Genomic DNA, 26,253 nt, shown 5'->3' with positions numbered 1-26,253 from the left:
TCTGAAGACTTTCCATATATATTGCATGTAAAACCTTAGTCGCTATTATGGCCCAAACTACCTTTTGCAAACTTGAATCTACACTATGTCAGAAAGCTTTCATGTAAATGTCAACTTCTTTGGCCCAATGGTTCTTGAGAAGAAGATTTTAAAAGCTTTTTCCTATATTTGTATGTAAAACTTTGACCCCCCCCCCCCCCCCCCCCCCCCACTTGTGGCCCCATCCTATCCCCCGGGGGCCATGATTTGAACAAACTTGAATCTGCACAATGTCAGAAAGTTTTCATGTAAAAATCAGCTTTTCTGGCTCAGTGGTTCTTGAGAAGAATATTTTTAAAGATTTTTCCTATGTATTTGTATGTAAAACTTTGATCCCCTATTGTGGCCCCATCCAAACCCCGGGGCCCATGATTTGAACAAACTTGAATCTGCATTATATCAGGAAGATTTCATGTAAATCTCAGCTTTTCTGGCTTAGTGGTTCTTGAGAAGAATATTTTTAAAGTTTTTCCCTATATATTTGTGTGCAAAACTTTGATCCCCCCTTGGGGTCCCATCCTATCCCCGGGGGCCATGATTTGAACAACTTGAATCTGCACTACGTCAGAAAGTTTTCATGTAAAAATCAGCTTTTCTGACTCAGTGGTTCTTGAGAAGATTTTTAAAGATCTTTTCTATATATTTGTATGTAAAACTTTGATCCCCTATTGTGGCCCCATCCAACCCCAGGGGCCCATGATTTGAACAAACTTGAATCTGCATTATGTCAGGAAGCTTTCATGTAAATCTCAGCTTTTCTGGCTTAGTGGTTCTTGAGAGGAAGATTTTTAAAGTTTTTCCCTATATATTTGTATGTAAAACTTTGATCCCCCCTTGTGGCCCCATCCTACCACCGGGGGCCATGATTTGAACAAACTTGAATCTGCATTATGTCAGGAAGCTTTCATGTAAATCTCAGCTTTTCTGGCTTAGTGGTTCTTGAGAGGAAGATTTTTAAAGTTTTTCCCTATATATTTGTATGTAAAACTTTGATCCCCCCTTGTGGCCCCATCCTACCACCGGGGGCCATGATTTGAACAAACTTGAATCTGCAATATGTCAGGAAGCTTTCAGGTAAATTTCAGCTCTTCTGGCCCAGTGGTTCTTGAGAAGAAGATTTTTAAATGACCGCACCCTATTTTTGCATTTTTGTGATTATCTCCCGTTTGAAAGAGACATGGCCCTTCATTTGAACAAACTTGAAAGCCCTTCACCCAAGGATACTTTTGGCCATGTTTGGTTGAAATAGGTCCAGTGGTTCTGGAGAAGAAGTCGAAAATGTGAAAAGTTTAACGGACAGACAGACAGACGACGGACAAAAAGCGATCAGAAAAGCTCACTTGAGCTTTCAGCTCAGGTGAGCTAAAAAGAAAAGTAGAGGCAGTCGACTGCTGAGAGCATACAGTTCAGAACATTTCGCGCGTCGCAGTGAAGGCAGCAGAAATGAATTGTATATAGAGCATAAAAATATTTCAGTCGCATTAATGTAGGCCTATATACATCTTTTAATGATTTTTAATATAAAACCCTGGGAGAAAACTAAACATGAAGCTGAGCTCGCTCAAACGGTAGCACCGTCAACATATTACCTCTTAATACAAAATCTGTCTTTGGTTTTAACGATATCATAATAATCATATTTTTGATTAAACAGAAAAAGAAACAGGATCATTCAATAATACGCAGTACACAATGTGACATCTGCAACTAGAATTGTCCTTACAAGACTAATACCCCTGCGGGGCTCATCCATATTGGGGCATATCCCTGAAGAACATTATTCATATATTATCTGAATACAAATTACAGGATAAACTCATTTCCTTTCCATGCACTTGTCTCTCAGAAAATGTCCTGATGAAATCAGATACATAGGGGGACGGACAGATAAAATGGACGTAATTATTCCTTTATACCCTCTCCTGCATTTATGCAGCAGTCTCTATGAGAGAACATACAAAATCTAAAACGAAATGAAAAAGTCCATAAAGTTGAAAAAAAAAAACCACATGTAAAATGATGAAAAATTGTTCAATCATGATGAAAATATCAGGTGTACATCTTTATATGGTGAAAAAGAGTGTAATTTTTTTTTTTAGAAGAATCTTCACTAGTCTCCAAGATCATCTCTGGATAAATAATGTCTATAGATCGACAGACAGACAAGCTGATTCCAATACACCCCCTCCCCAAGATAAATAATGTCTATAGACAGACAGACAGAGAGACAAGCTGATTCCAATATACCCCCTCCCTAAGATAAATAATGTCTATAGACAAGCTGATTCCAATATACCTCCTCCCTAAAATTCGGGGGTGGGTGGGGGGTGGGGGTGGGGGGTGTTATAATAAGCTATGAAGAGACTATACTTTCATTGGACATTGTTGGACTTCTGAATCATTATGATCCAACGTTAACTGTATACATCTTTGCTATATATTTATCGACTTTAAAACATTTCAGAATTACCTTGCAATGACAGAATGCAGTTACACACAATGACAAATCCAACATCCAAAAGATTAAATAAAATTCTTGAACTGTTGGGAAAGTTGAAGTAACTTGTTTATTTGAAATAAATTTCAATAAAATGTATTTTAGTTTTCAATTTTAAAATCTAAGTGAAGAATACAGTGTTAATACAATGTTAATACTTATGTCACAAAAGATGTTACTTCAAATTCATCAACATATTTACACTAAAATGAAATGTCTAAAGAAATTGCTCCTCTTCAAATCGAGACCTAGCAGACTGTTCTAAAAAATTCTAGGTTGGAAAATGAAGAATGGTAATAATAGGAAAAAGAATTATGGTATTTTTCCTTTAGTGAATGAAGAACATTTTTTAAATCATTAGTGTTTTCTTTTCTTTAGGGGCATCGTATATTGAAATGGGACACCCGTTTCCTTTGGCTTTGGAAAATCTTCTGTCCACTCTTTCCATTCTTTTGGAATGACAATGCAGTTTTCTCGGTACACACTTGCGATTTTCTCAGCAATAGAACCTCTTCTGTTTGACGAAAAACTAACACCCAACACTGGGGAGCCAGTTACATTGGTTGGGTTGTACAGAGTTGTGAGCTGGGGTGGTTGTGCAGGAATTGTTGCTGACTTCATGGCTGTAGGTGCTCTAAGAGGTATCATCTGAGGAGATCTTGTAACATTTCCCGCTGCACTTAAAAGTGATGGTGCACATGGTGACATTACTGGAGATTTTTGGAGACTTCGTGTGAGGGTTGAATTAAGTATGGGGTGACTTAGACCTGGGGATTGATGTGTGACTGGACTGCTCACAATCTCAGGGTTAATGAATCTATAGAACTTCCTCTTTTCCGGTCTTTGTCCTTCTTGTCTACCTGCAGTGTTGTTCTTCTTTGCAGATCTCCTGACTTGTTTACCTGAGCTGGAGGCATCAACATCATAAATTGTGTGTCCAAAAGTGTTAATGCGCTTTCTCTTCAAAAAGAAATTATTTTCCCTTTCAGCAACAGCTGCAATAATATTGGTTAATTTTTGAATTGGGGTCTGAGTAATGACTCTCTCAGATGCCTCTTTTCCACTGCTTACTATTCTATCATCAGGTTTGACACATCCACTCCCCCCCATACTCTTTGGGTTGGGTGCCCCATCAGCAGCACTTCTCGGCACAGTTTCCATTCTCCGTGTCTTTGTTCCTTTGCTGCGTTTCCTGTGTGCTGTAGCACCGATAAGTTTTCTTTTTCTTCTTTTCTTCGTTACCTTCTTTTTTGATTTTACACATGTCTGAGATTTTTTGTCCTTGTCCATGACTGCCTTCTGTTTGGATTCTGAAGGAGTCCGAGAATCTGCTTTTACACATGTCTGAGATTTTTTGTCCTTGTCCATGACTGCCTTCTGTTTGGATTCTGAAGGAGTCCAAGAATCTGCTTTTACACATGTCTGAGATTGATTGGCCATGTTTTTTCTTTTGATATACAATTTGTTTCCTTTTGCTGTAACTTTTAAAGATGATGTCTCTTTCATATGAATCTCTACTAATTTCTCTTTCACTGTATTTAGCTCCGTGTGGTGTCCAACTTGTTCCCGAGATTTCTGATGTGCATTCCCTGGATTGACTGACAGTTTCATTTCCTCTTGCACGTCTAAACAGATATTTATTAAAACCACATTATGTACAAAATCTATACAAAATGTCTAACATTTCAGATTTTTTTCATTTATATTCTTCTTTTGACAATTAAGACTGCACAGTTAGAAATACCTTTCAGTGTCCAGACATCTGTTATCCTTATTCCCAGTTCCTCCCCAGGTCTATCGCCACCAACGTTGGCGGAGCTGTCCATATTGTCGGAGCGAGTGCAGTTTCCGTGGCCTACAGCCGTCTTTCCCTCTCCTAACACCTCACTTGCACAGTTACGTTGTACAGTCCTATCCCGAATGTAATCTAGCGGGAATTCTGAGATGGAGTTGTTGGTTGTTGTGTCTCTGGGTTTAATCTTGTCTATATGATCATTCTCACTGTGTATGAATAAGTCCTACAATAAGGAAAATACACACATAACATTAAACCCATCTTATACATTCCATCAAAGTTGTAGGTGATTGTAGCAATAGGATTTAATACCTTAATCACTGAAGGTGGTCCTAGAGTGTCTTTGTTCATCCCACAGTGCACAGTGGGTCTGGCATCTGTTGATAATGTGCTGGTGCTGTATATGGGATTACTCCTTCCATAAAAAAAATTAAATGCAGGAAGTTTGTGGAAAGCAGCAATTAGATAAATAATAGAAATCTTAATCTATTCTAACTTTTGATGTATGAATTTACATAATCATGTAATTTCTCTTCCTCAGTTTTACACCAATCTGTTCAGATACATGTACATGTTCATTGACTGTATTTTGATTAACGTTCCACTCGAGAATTTTTCACTCATATGGAAATGTCATCATTGCCATTTTAAAATGGCTGCAAAATTTAGGCCTATGCTCAGCGCTTACTGCCTTTGAGCAGGGAGGGATCTCCATCGTGCCACACCTGCTGTGACGCGGGACCTCAGATTATGCAGTCTCATCCAAAGGACCGCCCCATTTCGTCACCTTTTACGACAAACAAGACCTATTTTAACCAGGATCCCCATGGGAATCACTACTGCAAAGATTGAGAACATGTCCCAAAATTATTTAACAATGAATGGTCCACTGATAGTCCAAAGTAACCTGCTTCAGGTTGAAATTCTTTTCTTGATTTTGAATCAATCAATATTTTCTTTGAATACCTGATAAAAGAGTCGGTTCTCCCACTTGTGCTACTTTGGATAGGATCTTGGCTCACTATAAAAATGTTGAAAAATAACTCAAATCATCTACAGTACTCGTTTGTGATGGATTTCATTAAGTTATCAGTTATAAAAAACTTGTGTCTAGGTGTTTTAGCAACTCGTGATAATTACATTGTATGACACTGATAAGTTATTACAAATTACTTGCATGTTCAAAAAGCACCTTACCTGCTGATTTAAACTGACGAGTCCATTCTCTCTGTAGGAACTTGTTTTGTTGTATGTGGTGGAATGTGTTAAAACAGATATTGAGGTGAGCTGTGTACGCGGTCCTTGATGTGAAGTTAATCAGACACAGGGGACAGAAAGCTGTGAAGTCTTCAGTCTCTGAGCCTAAACTGGACAGATCCAGTGGCCACGTCTTATTACACTGTTGATTAGTCCAAGGTCTCTCGTCCACTCCAGACATTTTGGAAGTTGTAATTCCCGATGAACTTGTACCCGAACACAGTCTGTGATTAACTTTCAAATTATGTTCCTCTAGTTGTGACTGGAATTCTAAGCTACCTGAAGTGCAGTTTAAGGGAGGACTTGAAAACTCTCTGCAGGGTCCAGTGTTTGATGGCTGGTGGGCAGCTATTCTCTCTTGGTTGATCTCTTCATCTTTTCTACCTGCAACAAATACCCGTTATATTGAAGGTGAACAAAATCCAGTGATTCTGTGAAACATTTCCAAGTTTAGATCCTGGAGGTTTGGTCATTCTCAGAATAAAATAGAGTGCCTAGATAAACTCATCGTCGGTTACCCACGGGTGCCTCTATTCGATTATCTCCATCATGAGGGAGCGTGAGTTTGCGACGATGAGATAAAATAGAGTACCTAGATAAACTGTTTCTTTGGTTTAATACATTAATGTATTAAGGAGGTATGCTACACCAGAGAAATTTGAGATGAATGAAAAGTGGAGGATATGTACAACACTATTTTGAAATTGAAAACTATCACATATACTTGATTGAGTTAAAAAATTCAGTTTTAGTAGAAAGCCATCTGAAATAAAATTAAAACCGCTGCTAGACTCGAACCCGCGATCCACAGTTCAGTAGTCGACGTGTTAACCTACTGAGATACTCAGCTATGCGATTTTTTAAATGAATAGGAAAAAGACTGTTGATATTTATATTTTCATCCATGTTTTAAAAGGAAGTCAGTCATTATGACAATGTAGAGTACCTCCTTAAGTCTTAGAAAATTATTTCAGGTTACAGTAGGCTACTTACCTTATGTTCAATATTCTAATTGAAAATTATAAGATTTTAAACGAGATAAATGTCGTTTATTAAAAAAAAAATGTCAAAAACAAGATTACCGCCAACGGTACATAATACGCCCGTGAAAAGCTACTATAGAGTGTTTTTCTTACACCATGATTTGTAGAACTTGGCTTCAAGTACTATCAGCAATCATCAGGATGTGACATATTTTCTTTGCATCGTAAAAACAAGACAAATCATGTACAGTCTATGTAATATTTTCACTTGTCTTCAGTGTTTGTTTTTCCAAGTTTAATAGTCCTAGCCCCAATGGTTCTGTCTATCTCCTGCTACTACGACCTTGCCTTGAGACATCCTCCACTTGCATAAAGTGTGTGTGTACCAAGTTTTACAGTCCTAGCCTCAACAGTTTGGTCTGTATACTGCCTACAAGATTTTCTTACCAAGTGATACTGTGACCTTGACCTTGAAAAACAAAAGGCTTCCTCCACTTAGCATGAGGGGTATGTGTGCCGAGATTAACAGTCCTAATAGTTCCATCTGTATTCTACCTACAATGTTTACTTATTAACTGATACTATGACATTGACTTTGAAAAATAGTAAGCATCTTCCTCTCATCATGGTTATCAAATGTACCATATTGCAATATCCTGGAGATTACGGTTTGGTTTGTATCCTGCCTACGAGATTTTCCTACTAAGTAATACTACGACCTTGACTTTTGACCTTGAAAAACGATAGGCATCTTCCTTTCATCATGGTGATCAAATGTACCAAGTTGCAATATCCTGGAGATTACGGTTTGGTTTGTATCCTGCCTACAAGATTTTCCTACTAAGTAATACTACGACCTTGACTTTTGACCTTGAAAAACAATAGGCATCTTTCTCTCATCATGGTGATTAAATATACCAAGTTGTACTATCCTGGAGCTTACGGTTCGATTTGTATCCTGCCCACAAGGTTTTCCAACTAAATGATACTATGACCTTGACCTTTGATCTTGAAAAACAATAGGCATCTTCCTCTCATCATGGTGATCAATTGTACCAAGTTGTGGAATCCTGGAGCTTACGGTTCAGTCTGTATCCTGCCCACAAGGTCCGGACAGACAGACGGACGATGCCATACCATAATACATCCCGGGCCTATAATTATATAATTTTCAACAAATTGAGAGAGAGAGAAGAGAGAGAAATCACTTGCATCAGGTACCCAATTACATGTAACATTCAAGAAGTTTCAATCAAGATTTGATCACAACAATTTTATTTGGTTATAATTATGTTGAGAAAATAATAACTTTGAAAGTAAATGTTTCACAAAAAAAACTACAGCTACTGTGAAAATTATTTACTTCATTTACCTTGGAGTTTAATATATATATATATATTTATATATATACATGTATATACACGTGTATATATATTAGTAGAAGATGAATCATCTCTGTATCACTAAAATGGTAGTAAATCACTTTGAAATAATACATCTCATTCCAGGTCTAAACTTGCTGCATTCTTTTGTAATATTGTATGAATATAAATTCAATAGTTGTCAATGACTAAAATAATACAGTGTATTAGCTATATATCTAGATTCAATCAAAGGTGATCACGTAAAAAGTTTTACTCCTATCAAGGTTGTGTTCCAAACATCCCGAGGTAAATCCTCGTATATTCTGGATTGGAACCTGAACCATTATAATCCAGTAAACTCATTATCCAGGTCCAATCCCGGATAAACGGTTGTCAGCAAGAGTTGTCCTGCTTTGTACAATGATTGTTCCAGAGAAATTATTTTCTTGCCCTTGGCGTAAATGATTTACATTTCATTAAAATAAAATTTGTACTACTGAATGTTATAATAATTAGAATTTTGGAATTGTGATTTTCATTTTATTCAAAATAGTTTATATTTTAATTGTGTGTAGAGCTCTAGACAATGTATATAGGGTGTCCCATTATTTAATTGTACCCCGGCTTCAGCTTCTTAACCATTCAATCACTTGTCCTACAATTACATAAGAAATAATTTGTTTTACTTCCCGTCAGCTTGTTTTTATGAACTCACACAATGTGGTTTCCAACATCCTTTCATTTTCCAACATTGTATTTTTGCATTCCTCTGACATCCTGTCTCCTTTGGATCTAGTAAGCTGCCTTTGGGTGCGATTGTTATTGACCACATCCATTTCTGTCTCTTTGTTGGGACTTTTCGATACCTTAACAGCTGATTTTGACTCTTCAACCAAGTATCTAGCCATAAGAGCTGAAATATGCCCATAACATGTACCTGGATTTTGATTATCATTCTGTACAATCAATGTCTCTGTTGGTATCATGGATTCATACCCACACTGAAATTCACCCTGCTTAACATCGATCCTCCTGTGGTCCATTTCTATCTCGTCATCTGATACTTTTTCTAGTTTGATGCTCTGCTCCACAATTTGAGGCTCAGGTCTAGGAACACTGTTTTCTGAACTCTGATAATCAGAAATTTTTAGTGTGCTTATTTGGGGTGGTTTGTTTAACTTCTGCATGCTAGCTGTGTTTGACAATGCGGTCTCTGGTGAAGATCTTTGTTGTGAAGAAGTCGTTCCAGATGAAGACCTCTCACTCCTGATATGAAAAAGCAAGTTCTCCTCCTTGCATGGAGATTTTCCGAATGTTCCCAGGGTGAAATCACTGTGTCTTAATGCCAGCTCTGAATTGTCATTATTACTTTCACTAGTACTCTCTCTGATTTCTAATCCTTCCTGTATGGCAACATCAGGCAAGAGCTTCATTAAGGTGTGCTCTCTCTGAAAGCAAGCTAACTGCTCCTTGGACTTTAAGTAATGAACTTGTGTAGCTTTTTCCGATTGAAAGAAGACAATAACAGGACTCTCAAAACACTCACAAGGAGAGGCCACTATTCCCTTTTGCCTGAGAGAGCACTGGTACTGATTGCAAAATCTATACAGTTTTTCAAGTCCTAAGAGGTGAGTGACTTGCGCTACCCGTGAAACATTCTGCGGAGTAAGATGAAGTCTTCCTGTGTACAAGTAATCAACAACAGCATTCAGGGCATCCGCCTTTACTTCTGTGGGGAGGATAACTTCTAGATGATTTTCTGTTGCATAGATCTGGAGGTGAGTCAATCCTGGAATTGCAGCATGCAAGATCAGGCGATGAACCTAAAAGTAAAAGTTCAAAAAGATCTGTGTAATTACTAACACATCAAGTCTGGGCCCAAAAGAACATGTCACCATATACTGATTTTGAATATGATCTTTTGCACATTCAACACTGATCTGCTAGGCACATTTGCCATTATCACAAAGATACAAACTTAATTCACATATATATCAGGGATGTGACTGAATTCCTCAGAAATCAGATGAAATCTAGTCAAAAAGGGAGGAAAATACCTCACCCTACCTGGAAAAATATCATTTTCTGCCACTTTAGATCAAATCCAGAGTGTTTCATTTTTTCAAAAATTGAGTAAATCAGAGGATTTCCTCTGAAAAGAGGAAACATCACACCCCTGATATACATATAATTATACACATACATGCATACAAATCACTAAAATGCCCAAAGACACGAACAACCTGATCGTCAAATTTTCGGGATGACCTGTCCCTTCTTCAGGACAAACGAATTCAAAAGGTTTACATAATATGGTTAAGAGTAACAGAGAATGAAAAAACAACAAAATATTGACAATACATGTACATCTAGCACTAAAACTACACTAGATCCACATGTATACGTATTTACATCTAGCACTAAAACTACACTAGATCTACATACATATTTACACCACAGATTACATGGTTTGGGTTTTCAAGGCTTGGTAATCAATGTTAAGAGTGGAGCGAATTTAGGACATGTCCTATTCATCTGAAGAGCTAATCTCACAATGAATTGCACAAACTTGATCTACTCTATGTCAGGAAGCTTTGATGTAAATTTGAACTTTTCTAGCCCAGTGGTTTTAGAGAAGATTTTAAAAACTTTTCTCTATAAACTCGAATGTAAATCTTTGATCCCCTATTGTGGCTCCACCCTATCCCCAGAGACCATGATTTGAACAAACTTGAATCTGCACTATGTCAGGAAACTTTCGTGTAAATTTCAACTTTTCTGACCTAGTGGTTCTTGAGAAGATTTTTAAAGATTTTCCCTATATACTTTGATCCCCTATCGTTGCCCCATCCTACCCCTGGGGGATATGATTGAACAAACTTGAATAAATCTGCAATATATCAGGAAGCGTTCATAAAAGTTTGAACTTTTCTGGACCAGTGGTTCCAGAGAAGATTTTTAAATTAACACACCCTATTTTTGCATTTTCATGATTATCTCCCCTTTGAAGGGGGTATGGCCCTTCATTTCAACAAACTTGAGTCCCCTTTACTCATGGATGATGTGTACCAAGTTTGACTGAAATTGGTGCAGTGGTTCCGGAGAAGAAGATGAAAATGTGAAAACTGGTAATCAGAATAGCTCACTTGAGCTAAAAACCTTTGGATAACGTGTTTAGAGTCTATGTTGTGTAACGATCAGCCGTGTTCAATCACCAGTAGTCAGATAGCTCAGTAGTCAGATAGCTCAGTAGGTAGAGCACCTGACTAGAGATTCAATCACCAGTAGTCAGATAGCTCAGTAGGTAGAGCACCTGACTAGAGATTCAATCACCAGTAGTCAGATAGCTCAGTAGGTAGAGCACCTGACTAGAGATTCAATCACCAGTAGTCAGATAGCTCAGTAGGTAGAGCACCTGACTAGAGATTCAGATAGCTCAGTAGGTAGAGCACCTGACTAGAGATTCAATCACCAGTAGTCAGATAGCTCAGTAGGTAGAGCACCTGACTAGAGATTCAGATAGCTCAGTAGGTAGAGCACCTGACTAGAGATTCAATCACCAGTAGTCAGATAGCTCAGTAGGTAGAGCACCTGACTAGAGATTCAATCACCAGTAGTCAGATAGCTCAGTAGGTAGAGCACCTGACTAGAGATTCAATCACCAGTAGTCAGATAGCTCAGTAGGTAGAGCACCTGACTAGAGATTCAGATAGCTCAGTAGGTAGAGCACCTGACTAGAGATTCAATCACCAGTAGTCAGATAGCTCAGTAGTCAGATAGCTCAGTAGGTAGAGCACCTGACTAGAGATTCAATCACCAGTAGTCAGATAGCTCAGTAGGTAGAGCACCTGACTAGAGATTCAGATAGCTCAGTAGGTAGAGCACCTGACTAGAGATTCAATCACCAGTAGTCAGATAGCTCAGTAGTCAGATAGCTCAGTAGGTAGAGCACCTGACTAGAGATTCAATCACCAGTAGTCAGATAGCTCAGTAGGTAGAGCACCTGACTAGAGATTCAGATAGCTCAGTAGGTAGAGCACCTGACTAGAGATTCAATCACCAGTAGTCAGATAGCTCAGTAGTCAGATAGCTCAGTAGGTAGAGCACCTGACTAGAGATTCAATCACCAGTAGTCAGATAGCTCAGTAGGTAGAGCACCTGACTAGAGATTCAGATAGCTCAGTAGGTAGAGCACCTGACTAGAGATTCAATCACCAGTAGTCAGATAGCTCAGTAGGTAGAGCACCTGACTAGAGATTCAATCACCAGTAGTCAGATAGCTCAGTAGGTAGAGCACCTGACTAGAGATTCAGATAGCTCAGTAGGTAGAGCACCTGACTAGAGATTCAATCACCAGTAGTCAGATAGCTCAGTAGGTAGAGCACCTGACTAGAGATTCAGATAGCTCAGTAGGTAGAGCACCTGACTAGAGATTCAGATAGCTCAGTAGGTAGAGCACCTGACTAGAGATTCAATCACCAGTAGTCAGATAGCTCAGTAGGTAGAGCACCTGACTAGAGATTCAGATAGCTCAGTAGGTAGAGCACCTGACTAGAGATTCAATCACCAGTAGTCAGATAGCTCAGTAGGTAGAGCACCTGACTAGAGATTCAGATAGCTCAGTAGGTAGAGCACCTGACTAGAGATTCAATCACCAGTAGTCAGATAGCTCAGTAGGTAGAGCACCTGACTAGAGATTCAGATAGCTCAGTAGGTAGAGCACCTGACTAGAGATTCAGATAGCTCAGTAGGTAGAGCACCTGACTAGAGATTCAGATAGCTCAGTAGGTAGAGCACCTGACTAGAGATTCAATCACCAGTAGTCAGATAGCTCAGTAGGTAGAGCACCTGACTAGAGATTCAGATAGCTCAGTAGGTAGAGCACCTGACTAGAGATTCAATCACCAGTAGTCAGATAGCTCAGTAGGTAGAGCACCTGACTAGAGATTCAGGAGGCCCGGGTTCAATCACCAGTAGTCAGATAGCTCAGTAGGTAGAGCACCTGACTAGAGATTCAGATAGCTCAGTAGGTAGAGCACCTGACTAGAGATTCAATCACCAGTAGTCAGATAGCTCAGTAGGTAGAGCACCTGACTAGAGATTCAGGAGGCCCGGGTTCAATCACCAGTAGTCAGATAGCTCAGTAGGTAGAGCACCTGACTAGAGATTCAGATAGCTCAGTAGGTAGAGCACCTGACTAGAGATTCAGGAGGCCCGGGTTCGAATACTGGTCTGTTTCGTAGCATTTTCTCCCCTCCCGTTACATTTGGTGCCATAGACCAGCCCCTGCAACTGACAGGTGAAAATGCCTGCCACGGGATAAAGATCTTGGGTTGATGTCTTCAAGGTGTGAAGTTATTTAAGGAGGGAGGAATGTAGCGGTCAGCCAGGTTTGATTGCCAGTGGTCAGATAGCTCAGCTGGTAGAACACTTAACTAGAGATCGATTCATGGGGTCTGGGTTTGAAAACTGGTCTGGTCCGTTGCATTTTGAATTTTTCTCCCTTCCTGTTACAGTTGCAAAGATATAGCCTGCATGAACATGAATTTTGAATGGCCTTGAGCAGAGGTTTATGCAAATCAATAAGTTCTCCATGCTCTAAAAATACAGATTCAATACTAAGTTAAATTTTGTTCCTTCTCCCACATGCAGTCCTTCTGACCTTGTAAATTAATGTTGTCTAACCACCTTACTCCAAAAACAGACAATTTACTACTTTCCACTCCAAGCACATTAATATTTGTTTCAAAATCAAATAAACCTTATATATTTCAGCAGAGTTGGGAGAGTGGGGTGTGTGTAATAGATAATGTTAGGCTGCACAATTTAAAAAAGAAGCTGAAATTGTGGGTTAACTTTAATGCACCTTAAAAGTGGACTTTTCGAAACTAAACTACAACAGTTACTATAGATATCAATGTGATGGCATTATTAGCACCACAAAAGGGCCCCTCTTTGTGGCATTATTTGTTCAAGGTCCACAACTCTTTCAAAAATAAGTCAACAAAGCCCAAACTCAAACTAAATATCTGTAACCCATAACATACATTCATTCGTAAATTTTCAATTCAATAGCTAAAGGGTTAGCCAAACAAGAGGACCTTGAGCCAATTCACTCACCTGAGTCACCTTGGCCCATATTTAAAGATTTTCCCCTACATATATTCACATGTAAAACTTTGATCCCTATTATTGCCCCAACCTACCCCTGGGGACCATGATTTTTACAAACTTGAATCTGCACTACCGTATATTAGGTTTTTCCTGCGTGTATCCATGCAATTTTCGCTTTGTGACACAATGATTTTCGAATCACGGAAAATAAATCAGTGTAAATTTGATACAAAATTTTGTTTTTTATAATATAACTTACACAGGTCATGCAGGTAATAATATGGTGAAAGTTCTGTGTACAGTTTGTTTTGTTTCCCTCAAGCGCCAAATAACAGATATGTTAAAGCTTCATTGTTTATTTGATAATTGACAAGCTAAATTTTAGTCCGAAGCACAATATTTACCTGATTTATAATGCAATCAGGCTAATTTTCCACTCTGTTGAACATATAATGATGTACACTGTACCTGGTGGGAGAGTTCATATCCGATCTACCCCGCACATTTCAAAGTCTGCTGAAATTCACACCTACGAAAACAAAGGCTTTGATTCTCTGATTCCCCCCCCTCCCCCTCCCCCCCCCCCCCCCCCCCCCCCCCCCCCCCCCCCCCCCCCGGTTCTCACACAACATTTATTCACATTATGGCAGTCAGGGTTTTAACATCATGCCCTTACAAACCCACCTGACTAGGGGGTACAGGGTATTTTATCTACCATTTACTCACACATCCACTCTGATTCTCTGATTCTTGATTTTATCAAATAAACAACTCAGGTTTAACCGTTTTGTTAATTATTAACCCAGGCATGTAACACAAACGTCCACATCATTTTTGCAAAAAAAAAAAAAAAAAGGAAAGAGAGAGAGTGGAGGATTAGAAATATCAAAATGTAGTGAAGGGCAATATTTATGACATATTGAATTATATTTGTCCTCTCCGGAATTGTTATTAATGGATTCAGTTTATATCCACTCCTATTGTTTACAATGAGTGTTTCCATTGCTCCATGTTGAGCAATCAGGTGTATTTTGAACATCAATGTAAGCTCGACTATCAGTTAATTACTTGGTCTGTCTAAACCAGTCAACCATTCTATCTGACTGTTTTAAACCGGATATTCAACGTCAATACCATATGTGTTTGTTTTGTCTCTTCAAAGGTCTAAAATTGTTTGTATAGTGGGTTCGTCATATAACGACATTGGGCAGATCCTTTCACATTTTTGAGATTTTACAAGTGATTGTCCGCATTTTGTACTAAAACAGAACAGACCTCGAATATGGCTGCGTAAAAAATTTCAAAGTGTACGAAAAATGCATTCAGGAGGGTCGAATATACACATCGAAATTGTTAATTAAGGTGGCCCCAAAACCCCCTGCCTACTCGGGCGTCCACATCAACAGTACCCTGACTACACCCCTGTAACCCCACACGACCCCTGCACGTTGATTGCTCGTCACCAAATTGATAGCTTGGGTATAATAATTAATTGATTCAGTGTGCCGACTAAACAAGATCACAGCTGAACCATTACCAGTGCATTTTAAAACGAAAGTGTTAGGGATGATAATTCAAAGAGTAGTCATGCTCGACTGAAATCAAAAGTAGGAATCAAGTGGTAATCAAAAAATGTACAATCATTGAATAAAGGTAAAATTGCGTGAAATTACATGAAAAGGTTGTAACAAGAGGCCCAAGGGAAACATCACTCACCTGAGTCACCTTGGCTCATATATGAAGACTTTCCATATATATTTGCATGTAAAACCTTAGTCCCTATTGTGGCCCCAACTTTCTCCTGGAGGCCAGGGGCCCGTTTTACAAAACAACTTACGATAAAGTCTTAATTAAGTCTTAAATTGTATTAGACACAGTTATTACTTTAAATTTTTCTGAGGCTTAATTTTCAACATTTTAAAAAAAATATTTTGCCTTTGGAGCGAATGATCTTACAATAAACTGGAAAATTCCAGTATGTAAAGTTGGTCATAAGTCGTAAGTTCTTTTGTAAAATGCGCCCCAGCTAGGGTTTTTACAAACTTGAATCTGCACTAGATGTCAGAAAGCTTTCATGTAAATGTCAACTTCTTTGGCCCAATGGTTCTTCAGAAGAAGATTTTTAAAGATTTTCCCTATATATTTGTATGTAAAACTTTGATCCCCTATTGTGGCCCCATCCTACCCCCGGAGGCCATGATTTTAACAAACTTGAATCTGCACTGTGTCAGGAATCTTTCATGTAAATGTCAGCTCCTCTGGCCCGGTGGTTAAGAAGATTTTTAAATGGCCTTACCGTAATTTTGCATTTTTGTGATTATCTCCCCTTTGAAGGGGGCATGGCCCTTCATTTGAACAAACTTGAAAGCCCTTCACCAAAGGATGCTTTGTGCGAAGTTTGGTTGAAATTGGCGCAGTAGTTCTGAAGAAGATGAAAAATAAATGTGAAAGTTTACAACGACGCCAACAGATAACAGACAAATTTGAATCAGAAAAGCTCACTTGAAGGCTCAGATGAGCTAAAAATCATTGTTGTTGGTCACGTCAGATGGGTGGTCGTTTAATAAAGGTACAATAGATAGGGTAACGCACTGGGGTGAAATTTTTACAGTCACATACGGCAATGAGTCGTTTAATTAATACAGTGGGTCACTATAGATGGCAGTTATTTACTCGAGTATAAAGAAAAGTGCAGAATCGTTGTGTGATCAGTTACTCAGAAATCGTGTAAATCGTTTCACAGACTCAGTTTTTGCATAAAAAATTAAGAGTTTACAAGATTGCTACACGTACGTAGCATGTCCCCCACTGCCGCATAAAAGGTTGAAGCACAAGTCCCATAACTCCTGTAAAATTTGTCGAATCAAAATGACAGCACAATATGATCAACTACATATGATGACTAACAATCCTACAAAATTTGAACAAAATCCGTTGAGCGGTTTCTGAGGAGTTGCGTCCACAAAATGTTTCTATAGTGTATCATGTACAAATTCAACAAAGTTCCATAACTCCTGTAAAATTTGTCGAATCAAAATGACGGCGCAATATGATCAACTGCATAGGTGACTAACAATCCTACAAAATTTGAACAAAATCAGTTAAGCGGTTTCTGAGGAGTTGCGTCCACAATGTGTTTCTATGGTGTAGCATGTACAAATTCAACAAAGTCCCATAACTCCTGTAAAAATGGTCAAATCAAAATTGTGACAAAATATGATCAACTACACATAGTGACAAATAATCCTACAAATTATGAACAAAATCTGTTGAGCGGTTTCTGAGGAGTTGCGTCCACAAAGTGTTCCTATAGTGTAGCACATACAAGTTCAACAAAGTCCCATAACTCCTGTAAAAATTGTCGAATTGAAATGGCAGCAAAATATAATCAACTACACATAGTGACTAATAATACTACAAAATATGAACAAAATCCGTTGAGCGGTTTCTGAGAAGTTGCGTCCACAAAGTGAAGTGGGACGGACACATGGTCACACCGGTGTTTCTATGTCCCCTTCCGCGTTGCTGTGGGGGACAAAAATACGTACACATGCTTTATTTCATTTACTTCATAAGTTTAAATAATCATGAATCATATTTTCGTTATGACTTTGAAATAATGAAAATTCATTTCACATGAATTTAATACACTATTTTAGGTTCACTTGAACCTGCACTATGTAAGGAAGCTTAAATTCATGTAAATGTAAACTTTTCTGGCTCAGTGGTTCTTGAGAGGAAGATTTTTAAAGATTTTCCCTATATATATATTTGTGTGCAAAACTTTGATCCCCTATTGTGGCCCAACCCTACCTCCCGAGGCCATGATTTTAACAAACTTGAATCTGCACTATGGCAGGAAGCTTTTGTGTACATCATTCTGTACTCTCCTGGCCCAGTGGTTCTTGAGAAGAAGAATTTCAAAGATTTTACATTATACGCATATAAAACTTTGATCCCCTATTGTGGCCCCAACCTACCCCCAGGTACGTGTCATGGTTTTAACAGACTTGAATCTGCACAATATCAGGAAGCTTTCATGTAAATTTCAGCTCATCAGGCCAAGTGGTTCTTGAGAAGAAGATTTTTAAATGACCCCACCCTCTTTTTGCACTTTTGTGATTATCTTCCCTTTGTAGGGGACATGGCCCTTCATTTGAACAAACTTGAATCCCCTTTACCCAAGGGCGTTTTGTGCCAAGTTTGGTTGAAATTGGCCCAGTGGTTCTGGAGAAGATTTTTAAAAAGTTGTTAATGTATTTTCACTATTTTGTTATTATCTCCCCTTGGAGAAGGGTGTGACCCTTCATTTGAACAAATTTGAATTCTTTTGCCCCAAGGATGTTTTGTGCCAAGTATGATTGAAATTAGTCCAGTGGTTTCTTGAGAAGTTGAAAATGTGAAAGTTTACAGACAGACGGACAACGGACAACAGGTGATCCGAAAAGCTCACTTGAGCTTTCAGCTCAGGTGAGCTAAAAGCTCTTGCAAGTGCTAATTTACAACCCACAATCGTGTTGTATCCATTTTTATTTCTTTCAGACTCTGTGATCACGCATCATTTGTTGTTTTTAAACTTGCACTCAGAATCACACATTTATGAACAACCGATTTCAACAACTGTTTTTACCAGTTTACATGCACATTCATCTTCAATTGTAAATGGGTTTTTTTAAAAAGAAAAATGCTCTAAATTTTACACACTGAATTATGATCACACATATACACGTTGTGGTAATTTGAAATTGGCAGACTTTGAACGTAGGCATTCAGTAAACAGGTGGTGGATTAGTGGAAATGAAAGATTGACCCAACACTGCACCATAAAGTCTGTGTCAGTGACTTGTCCAAGCAATGTCTGTTGGCCCACTAGGCTCAGTTATCATGAGGGGGAAAAATCATTCATTTAAATAAAACAAAAACAAAAAACACTGATCCATTTAATTTTAGCCAATTGTAAGTTAATTTTCATTTCAGCCAGTGGATTTTATATCTACAGCTTAAAATTAGCCTGTGGTAGACAGAATCAATTTCAACTCCTTTTTTAGTTATATAAAATAACAATTATTGAAATTTTCTCGGTCAATATGATGAATTAGTTCAACTTTAAGTACAATGTTCACCTTATTCTCCAGGCTCAGTGAATTGTAATCTCAGGTAACTAATTGACTTCAAAATATGTCAATAATTGTATGTCCCCTTAGTTTAACATAGAGGTTAAATTCAGTACTCCATTGCCATATATATTCTAAAAGTACAAAAAAAATTTTTGATGAGTTTTGAAAAAAAAAAAGCATGCCCCCCCCCCCACCTAGAAATTAAATAAAAATGTCTTTATGAATAGCAAGAAGAGGCCCATGGGCCACAACACTCTCCTCAATAACCTTGGCCCTCCCGTTGTTTAGTTGTTAGGATTTTTAAGATTTTTTTTTTTATCAATCTTTATTCCTATTAGCTGCAGAACTGTAGCTCTCTGAAAAAATATTTTGACATAACAGAGAGCTACAGAGCCACCCCTTATAAAAACCTTCGATTTACGGCGCACAAAAAGCTGCGCACGGTTGAGGCCTTATATCGTTGTATTCTTGAGTTACTGTCTCATAAATTTAATATCAAAAAATTCTTAACATATTTTCCTACTATACTTGTGTCTAAACATACCTTCAAATATTCATTAAAGCCCCACACGACCTCAAAACTCCCAGCTTCAAATGATTTCGTTTGTTGACGTAGCCATGTTAGGTAGCCGGGTCAGTTCGTACCCTGTTGTTGTTGGTATATATTCATAAAATTCGTTATATGTTATGTATTCGCTCTTCATTTATTATCAATACGAATAATTTATAGAAATTAAAAAAATAAAGTTTTTCTAAAGGTAAAATAAGCTCTTGATTCATGAAAATGCTACTAAAGTCCTTAACACTCGTGTGGCAGGGATGGAGACCGGACCAGACTAATGAAAGCCACATTGCCGTGAGTTTAGCTATTTGAATAATTATTATTTAAAGGCACTGGGATGATATATTATTTAGAATATTTAGCTAAAATATTTGTGGGGATATTAGTTCACATCTAGACGTTATTGTGCAAGTATGGAAATTAACTAGGATTCGAATTGACCGGCTACCTAACATGGCTACGTCAACAAACGAAATCATTTGAAGCTGGGAATTTTCAGGTCGTGTGGGGCTTTAATGAATATTTGAAGGTATGTTTAGACACAAGTATAGTAGGAAAATATGTTAAGAATTTTTTGATATTAAATTTATGAGACAGTAACTCAAGAATACAACGATATAAGGCCTCAACCGTGCGCATCTTTTTGTGCACCGTAAATCGAAGGTTTTTATAAGGGGTGGCTCTGTAGCTCTCTGTTATGTCAAAATATTTTTTCAGAGAGCTACAGTTCTGCAGCTATATTCCTATGAAACATTTTGACCCCATATTGTGACCCCAACCTATATATAGCCCCAAATAGTGATGGGCAATCAGACCAAAAACCATAATCGATTATCGGCAATAATCGGATACATGTAATCGAATAATAATTGATTATAATCGGAATTGGCATTTAAGTGTTTTCCTAACAGAATCATTAAATGTATGGAAACAACATTTGAATTCTTCTGTTTCATTTGTTCACAGGTAAATAAATCAGAATTTCAGTATATCAAGTAATGGAATTTCTCTATAATCTCAATGTATCAAAGATATCAGAGATAGACTTCTTTATTTGACTGTTGAATGTCGTTCTTGTTGCCGTCCTCCATATCTCCCGCCATCTTGTTTGCTCATTTTTAATCAGGTTTGACATACAGAAAATAAAATTTGAACAAAGTTGAAGTGATTTCCGGATTTTCTTTGGTCAACGATGTCGGCGACTTTTATATTGTAATCGATTAGTAGCATCGTAGGTCTCTCAACGACTGACAATCGATCATCGGCGACAATCGTTTATCACTAGCCCCAAAAGATCACAATATAACTGAAAATGAATTATACACATAACACAGACGTAACAAAGAGTTGCCTCAACAGTCAACACCAATATGACTAACATGATCTTGCTGTTCTGGATAAAACCAAGGTCACGAGGTCACAGAGATTTTTTAAAGGTCTGTAGGGAACCAAAATAAGGCCCCATTCCCAATGCTAAAACCAGGTATTTTTCCAAATTTATGCTTTGAATTCCCAAACAATGAAAACAAATCAAGCAGGGTAGCCTAATTGTTCATAAAACTTCTTCACAGGCCCACCAATTACAATTTTTGCTTCAAAATTGTTAAGTAAACCTAATTTTTTTGGCTTCTTATTTGAATGAGGTAAGCTTTGACCAAATTGAAAGTCAGGAGTCCAATTTAATATACCTTAATGCACTCTGGATTGGTTTTCTCCCTACTTCTTTGTATGGAACATTTTTCCCAATTTCAAGCAAATGTTGCTATTTTTCCCAATTGAAAAGGCTCAGGCCCTTGAAATCAAGACCTTAAAAAACCCTGGGTCTTTACATAGATCATGGTATATATGAAAGACATTGCCATAAAAAAAATCTGTATACAAAACATGAAAGTTCTATCTTAAATAGTTTTGGAGATATTGAATAGGTCAGATTTTTATCAAAAGTAGGTCAAACTTCCAGGTCAAGGTCACAAGGTAAAACGTCAAAATATAACAAGGTCTTGCCATAAAACCAAAGGCCTAAAGGGCCACAACGGCATTGAATGCAATATCATAAACAGCAGGGTTATCAGTAGCACTAGGTTAAAAAAAAAAAAAAAATCGAAGATAAGAAGACCGAAGGTGACATTTCCTTGCTTTTATGCAAAAATTTGTAAAATGCCAGCAAAATGTGTTTATTCACATGAAAAAATATAAAGAGGAAAGCTAGCTGGTCTGAAATTCCTCATCCTAAAAAGTTCATTAGACATACTCTCCTCTTGCTAGATAGTATACCCTCAAGTCTAGGTAATAGTAGTTACTTTACAAAGGTTATAATCAATAACTTTATATATGAAAAATGCTGGAAAGAATACTAGTTTAGAACTCACGACAGACAGTTAGGGGCATTTCATGCAAACACGTTATTTGAAAAATAATACACATGGTTATTTCATGCACTTTTTTATTTTTTTTCAATTTTCATTATTTTTTTTCCGATCTTACACGGTAACATGATTTCATCTGAAATCCTTGGGTTTTTGTATAAATTTCCCATCCATTCTGGGATTCCATGATGTAAAAGAAGATGCTGTACAATAGTTCCAGTGGAAGACATGTAGCAGGTGTAGACTAGTAGTATTTTATAACATAAAATCAAGATGTGCACAATGATAAAATTAATGCACACTTGATAATAAAATAGCTCAAACAAAAATCGATCATTACTATCTTTTTTCGAAGAGACTGAGAGTATCACTCGTGCAGAGGAGGAAATTAAAAAAAATCCTATTTAAATTAATGGCCTCATTCAAACAAATATTATTCTTGATATGGTCAGTTTAATGTATACCAATGGCTGATATACACAAAATTTATGCTTTTATAACTTTTATTCTTATTTGCATAGCTATTCTTTAATACATGCATGTATAGATTTTGTACCCACCCAAGCGTTCAACAGAATACTGAACATACCTCCATCACAGGTGAGCTGATATCTCAGAAGTTGTGTATTGCATTAATGACATCATTTATTCATTCACTGTACACCAATCTTTGAATTTGATGCATTCATTAATGGAATAGGTGCATGCATGTATTAAATGAATAATTACTCTCTTCAATATGAATTTGGCAAGTGCGCATCAACATTCAATTGTTGACATCTTTAGTTTAAACTTTTAATATTTCATTTGAATATGTCAACAATGAACATATATATACACAATAAATAATATGCACACAGGATTCGGAAACAAGTTGTAGCAACTTATATTCCATTTCCTTGAATTAACTTTGAATGGTAAATGTACATTTGCCCTTGTTGCATGACAAAGATGAAAATGAAAAAGTAAAGAAAAATGAAATAAAAAACTTTAACAAGTAAATAAATAAACATTTGAAGAGATGTAATAACATAAGTTAATAAACATATTCACAATATAAATATACAGATGCATAACATACATGTTTATAACGGTCAGAAAGAAATGAATATACAATAACTTCCAAACAAGAGATTCCACCACTTTGCAAATAGAAACGAAACTCGATAAGATTAAGTTACAAATCTTTTGGATGCAGTGATAAAATGATGTACATGTTTAAAAATATTTTTATTATAGGAGAAATTCTTAGTTAAGTCTACATGTAAAAGGATAATTACAGTTACTGGTCTTATTCGATCAATGAAAAATTTTCTTACACCTTTGAAGAGAGGACATTCAAGTAAATCTTTAATCATAATGAATTCATTTGAAGAGAGCAATAATTAGATGGTAGAGCGCATCAATATTCATTAGGATAATTATTAATCATGCTATCAACATTTCAATTAATGCATGTAGATCTAAATTATGATTAATTTAGATTAGAAGATATCATGAATTATTTGAAGTCTGAAGATATATCTTTAATTGAATCGTTATCCTGAGTTGCTGATATCTCAATATCTTCACTTAAATTTGAGTTTATGTTAATTTGTCGTTCCATATAGTTTAAATTGCGAATGAAAAAATTGCCAAGTTTAACACATTGTAGCACAATAACAAGCACTATGACCCCAATTTTTCTTATTAATTTTATTATTCCCCTTCCAATTGGAAATTAAGATAGATCTTTAATGCAATTTTACAAAGTGACAATATTCTGAGCAGTTAATTTCTGTGGAAATGAGGGGGTTATATTCGGTCTTTCCTATCCCACTCAGGGAAAGACCGACTATAAATAACCCCCTCGTTTCCACAGAAATTAGAGCACAGTATGCTCTTCTAAACTCTCAATCTAATTAAAATTAGATCTTCCATCTGCTCCCCAGTTTTTGATCCACGCGACGTATAGAAAACTGGGGAGTGGATAGAAGATCTAATTTTAACTAGATTGCTAAACTCTCAAATTCAAAGTGAAGAATTATTGTCATTTTCTGTTTTCATGAATTCTAATCAATTCTTAAAACATTAAAATACATGCATCAATTTGACGATAATTTGTGTTACTTGTGTTGATGACAAAACTGCACTGTAGTTTTATATGCGAATAAATAGATACTAAGTAAATTTTGAGTACAAAAAGGTAAATTTTATGTATAGATCCACAACTTAATTAAACAAGCACTATGACCCCAAGGGGGGGGGGGTTAAATTTTGGCACAAAAAATAAATAAGCAAAAGATTCATACGTATATTTTGACTGGTCCTGCTTCTAACGTAGCATCACAGAGTCTCTTGGACAGCCAGAGAAACTTGATTCTTTCTAGGACTAACGATGGGTAATCGTGGTCTGTGATATTGCCCTCCACTAAATCCATGGGTCGCTATGTCTATAACAATGAGAGTATATGTTAAAAAACAGTACTTCCCTACCAAATATTCTAATTTATCATTAGGCGCTAGGTTTTATCTTAAAAACGTAGGCAAAATACGACATACGTCATCAAGCACGCGCCGATAATATTTCGTCTGCAATGGATTTCATTACATCGTTCAAGGGTTCATATTGGCCGATCATTAGTTCTTTTCTTCATTGTTTTCGTTGAATCCATTGTATTTTTAATTCAAACTGCGGGGGGAAAAAAGAATACAGTTAATGTAAAACCAATAAATGACTGTAGTTTACTTTACCTACATGTAAATGAATTTTAAAACTTACTACATCACGTATTAGGTCGTTTTTGGAGTATTTCGATTCTGCATCGCCGATCACACATGCACAGTTACTGATTCCTTTGTTGTTGTTTTTTGGGAGGTAGATAATTTCGTGTGAAATGAAACCCATTCATCAACTATTTAAGACCGAGAGTCCGCAAATGTGTTTCGAGTTACTAATCAAGTATATAATATTGAAATCAGAGGTGGATCCAGAAATTTTTCAACGGAGGGAGGAGTAAACGTCTGGATGTCTGGGGGCTGTCCGCGGTGGGTCCAGGGTGAAGCCCTGGTAGGGTAGCAGCGGACAAGGACCCTTATTAAGGACCCAAAGTAACGAGTTCTGACAAAATAAGACATATTTCTAGAAGTGTAGGGGGGGGGGGGGGACTGGACCCGCCACTGCAAATATCACGTATGTAGACTGACGTGACATACCAATAAATTAATTCAGACAATCAAAACAAAACATTAACTAAATGAAAGGTGAAGATGACGAACAGTGATCAATCTCATAACTCCAATAAAGGTGAAGATGACGAACAGTGAGATCTCAATCTCATCATAGTAACTCCAATAAAGGTGCAGATGACGAACAGTGATCAATCTCACAACTCCTATAAAGGTGAGGATGACGAACAGTGATCAATCTCCTAACTCGAATCAGCAACACAAAATACAGAGTTGGGCAAACACGGAACCCTGGACATACCAGAAGTGGGATCAAACAAACACGGACCCCTGGATATACCAGAAGTGGGATCAGACAAACACGGACCCCTGGACACACCAGAGGTGGGATCAGACAAACACGGACCCCTGGATATACCAGAAGTGGGATCAGACAAACACGGACCCCTGGACACACCAGAGGTGGGATCAGACAAACACGGACCCCTGGATATACCAGAAGTGGGATCAGACAAACACGGACCCCTGGATATACCAGAAGTGGGATAGGAGGAGTAAGCAAGTAAATAAAAATAATCGTTATGCATAGAAAACTTCACAATCTGAAAATACTTCATCATGACTCGAATATGACTGGTGCGCCTAATGATTTTGAATACCAATTAAAAATAATAATCAGTAAGTTGACTATATTTTTCATTTATGTACATGGTAAATTAAGGCAGACAAGTTATTTATTTATTTATTTATTTTTTATTTATTTATTTTTTTTTTTTTTTTTTGGTTTAATGGCCACTGCTGCCTTGGAGGAGTATAAACACCCCTTGCTGAGCGGTCGACACTAACTATTGAGAGCCATTCTTGTTACAAACGGAGTAACTCGTCATTAGTCAAAAAGTATGTACTTGAACAGAACAGTTGGTATATGAAACACATCACAACATCTGAAACTTATGACAATTAAGTTGCATATGCAAATAAGATCATTATA

At 37.3% G+C, this 26,253-nt stretch overlaps 1 protein-coding gene across 3 annotated transcripts; it reads right to left on the bottom strand.

The window, feature by feature from the left end:
- Window positions 1-2,477: 2,477 nt before the first annotated feature.
- Window positions 2,478-24,655, bottom strand: LOC125646135 (uncharacterized). 3 transcript variants are annotated; one of them, XM_056141478.1, is made up of 8 exons: window positions 24,636-24,655; window positions 24,386-24,526; window positions 8,651-9,758; window positions 5,529-5,972; window positions 5,298-5,352; window positions 4,644-4,746; window positions 4,281-4,554; window positions 2,478-4,161 (listed from the first exon to the last, which is right to left on the bottom strand). In XM_056141478.1, exons 2-8 carry the CDS (start codon window positions 24,512-24,514, stop codon window positions 2,894-2,896), a joined length of 3,381 nt encoding a protein of 1,126 aa, XP_055997453.1. In that variant the 5' UTR covers window positions 24,515-24,526; window positions 24,636-24,655; the 3' UTR covers window positions 2,478-2,893. The 3 variants fall into 3 exon arrangements, with proteins under 3 accessions (XP_055997453.1, XP_055997454.1, XP_048728252.2); XM_056141479.1 differs by lacking the exon at window positions 24,636-24,655 and having other exon boundaries at window positions 8,651-8,835; window positions 8,932-9,758; window positions 24,386-24,615; XM_048872295.2 differs by having other exon boundaries at window positions 24,386-24,645.
- Between the last annotated feature and the right edge of the window lie 1,598 nt (window positions 24,656-26,253).

This window comes from Ostrea edulis, chromosome 6 (assembly GCF_947568905.1).
Source record: "Ostrea edulis chromosome 6, xbOstEdul1.1, whole genome shotgun sequence".
Taxonomy (NCBI): domain Eukaryota; kingdom Metazoa; phylum Mollusca; class Bivalvia; order Ostreida; family Ostreidae; genus Ostrea; species Ostrea edulis.
This window is presented reverse-complemented; position numbering and strand designations above follow the sequence as displayed.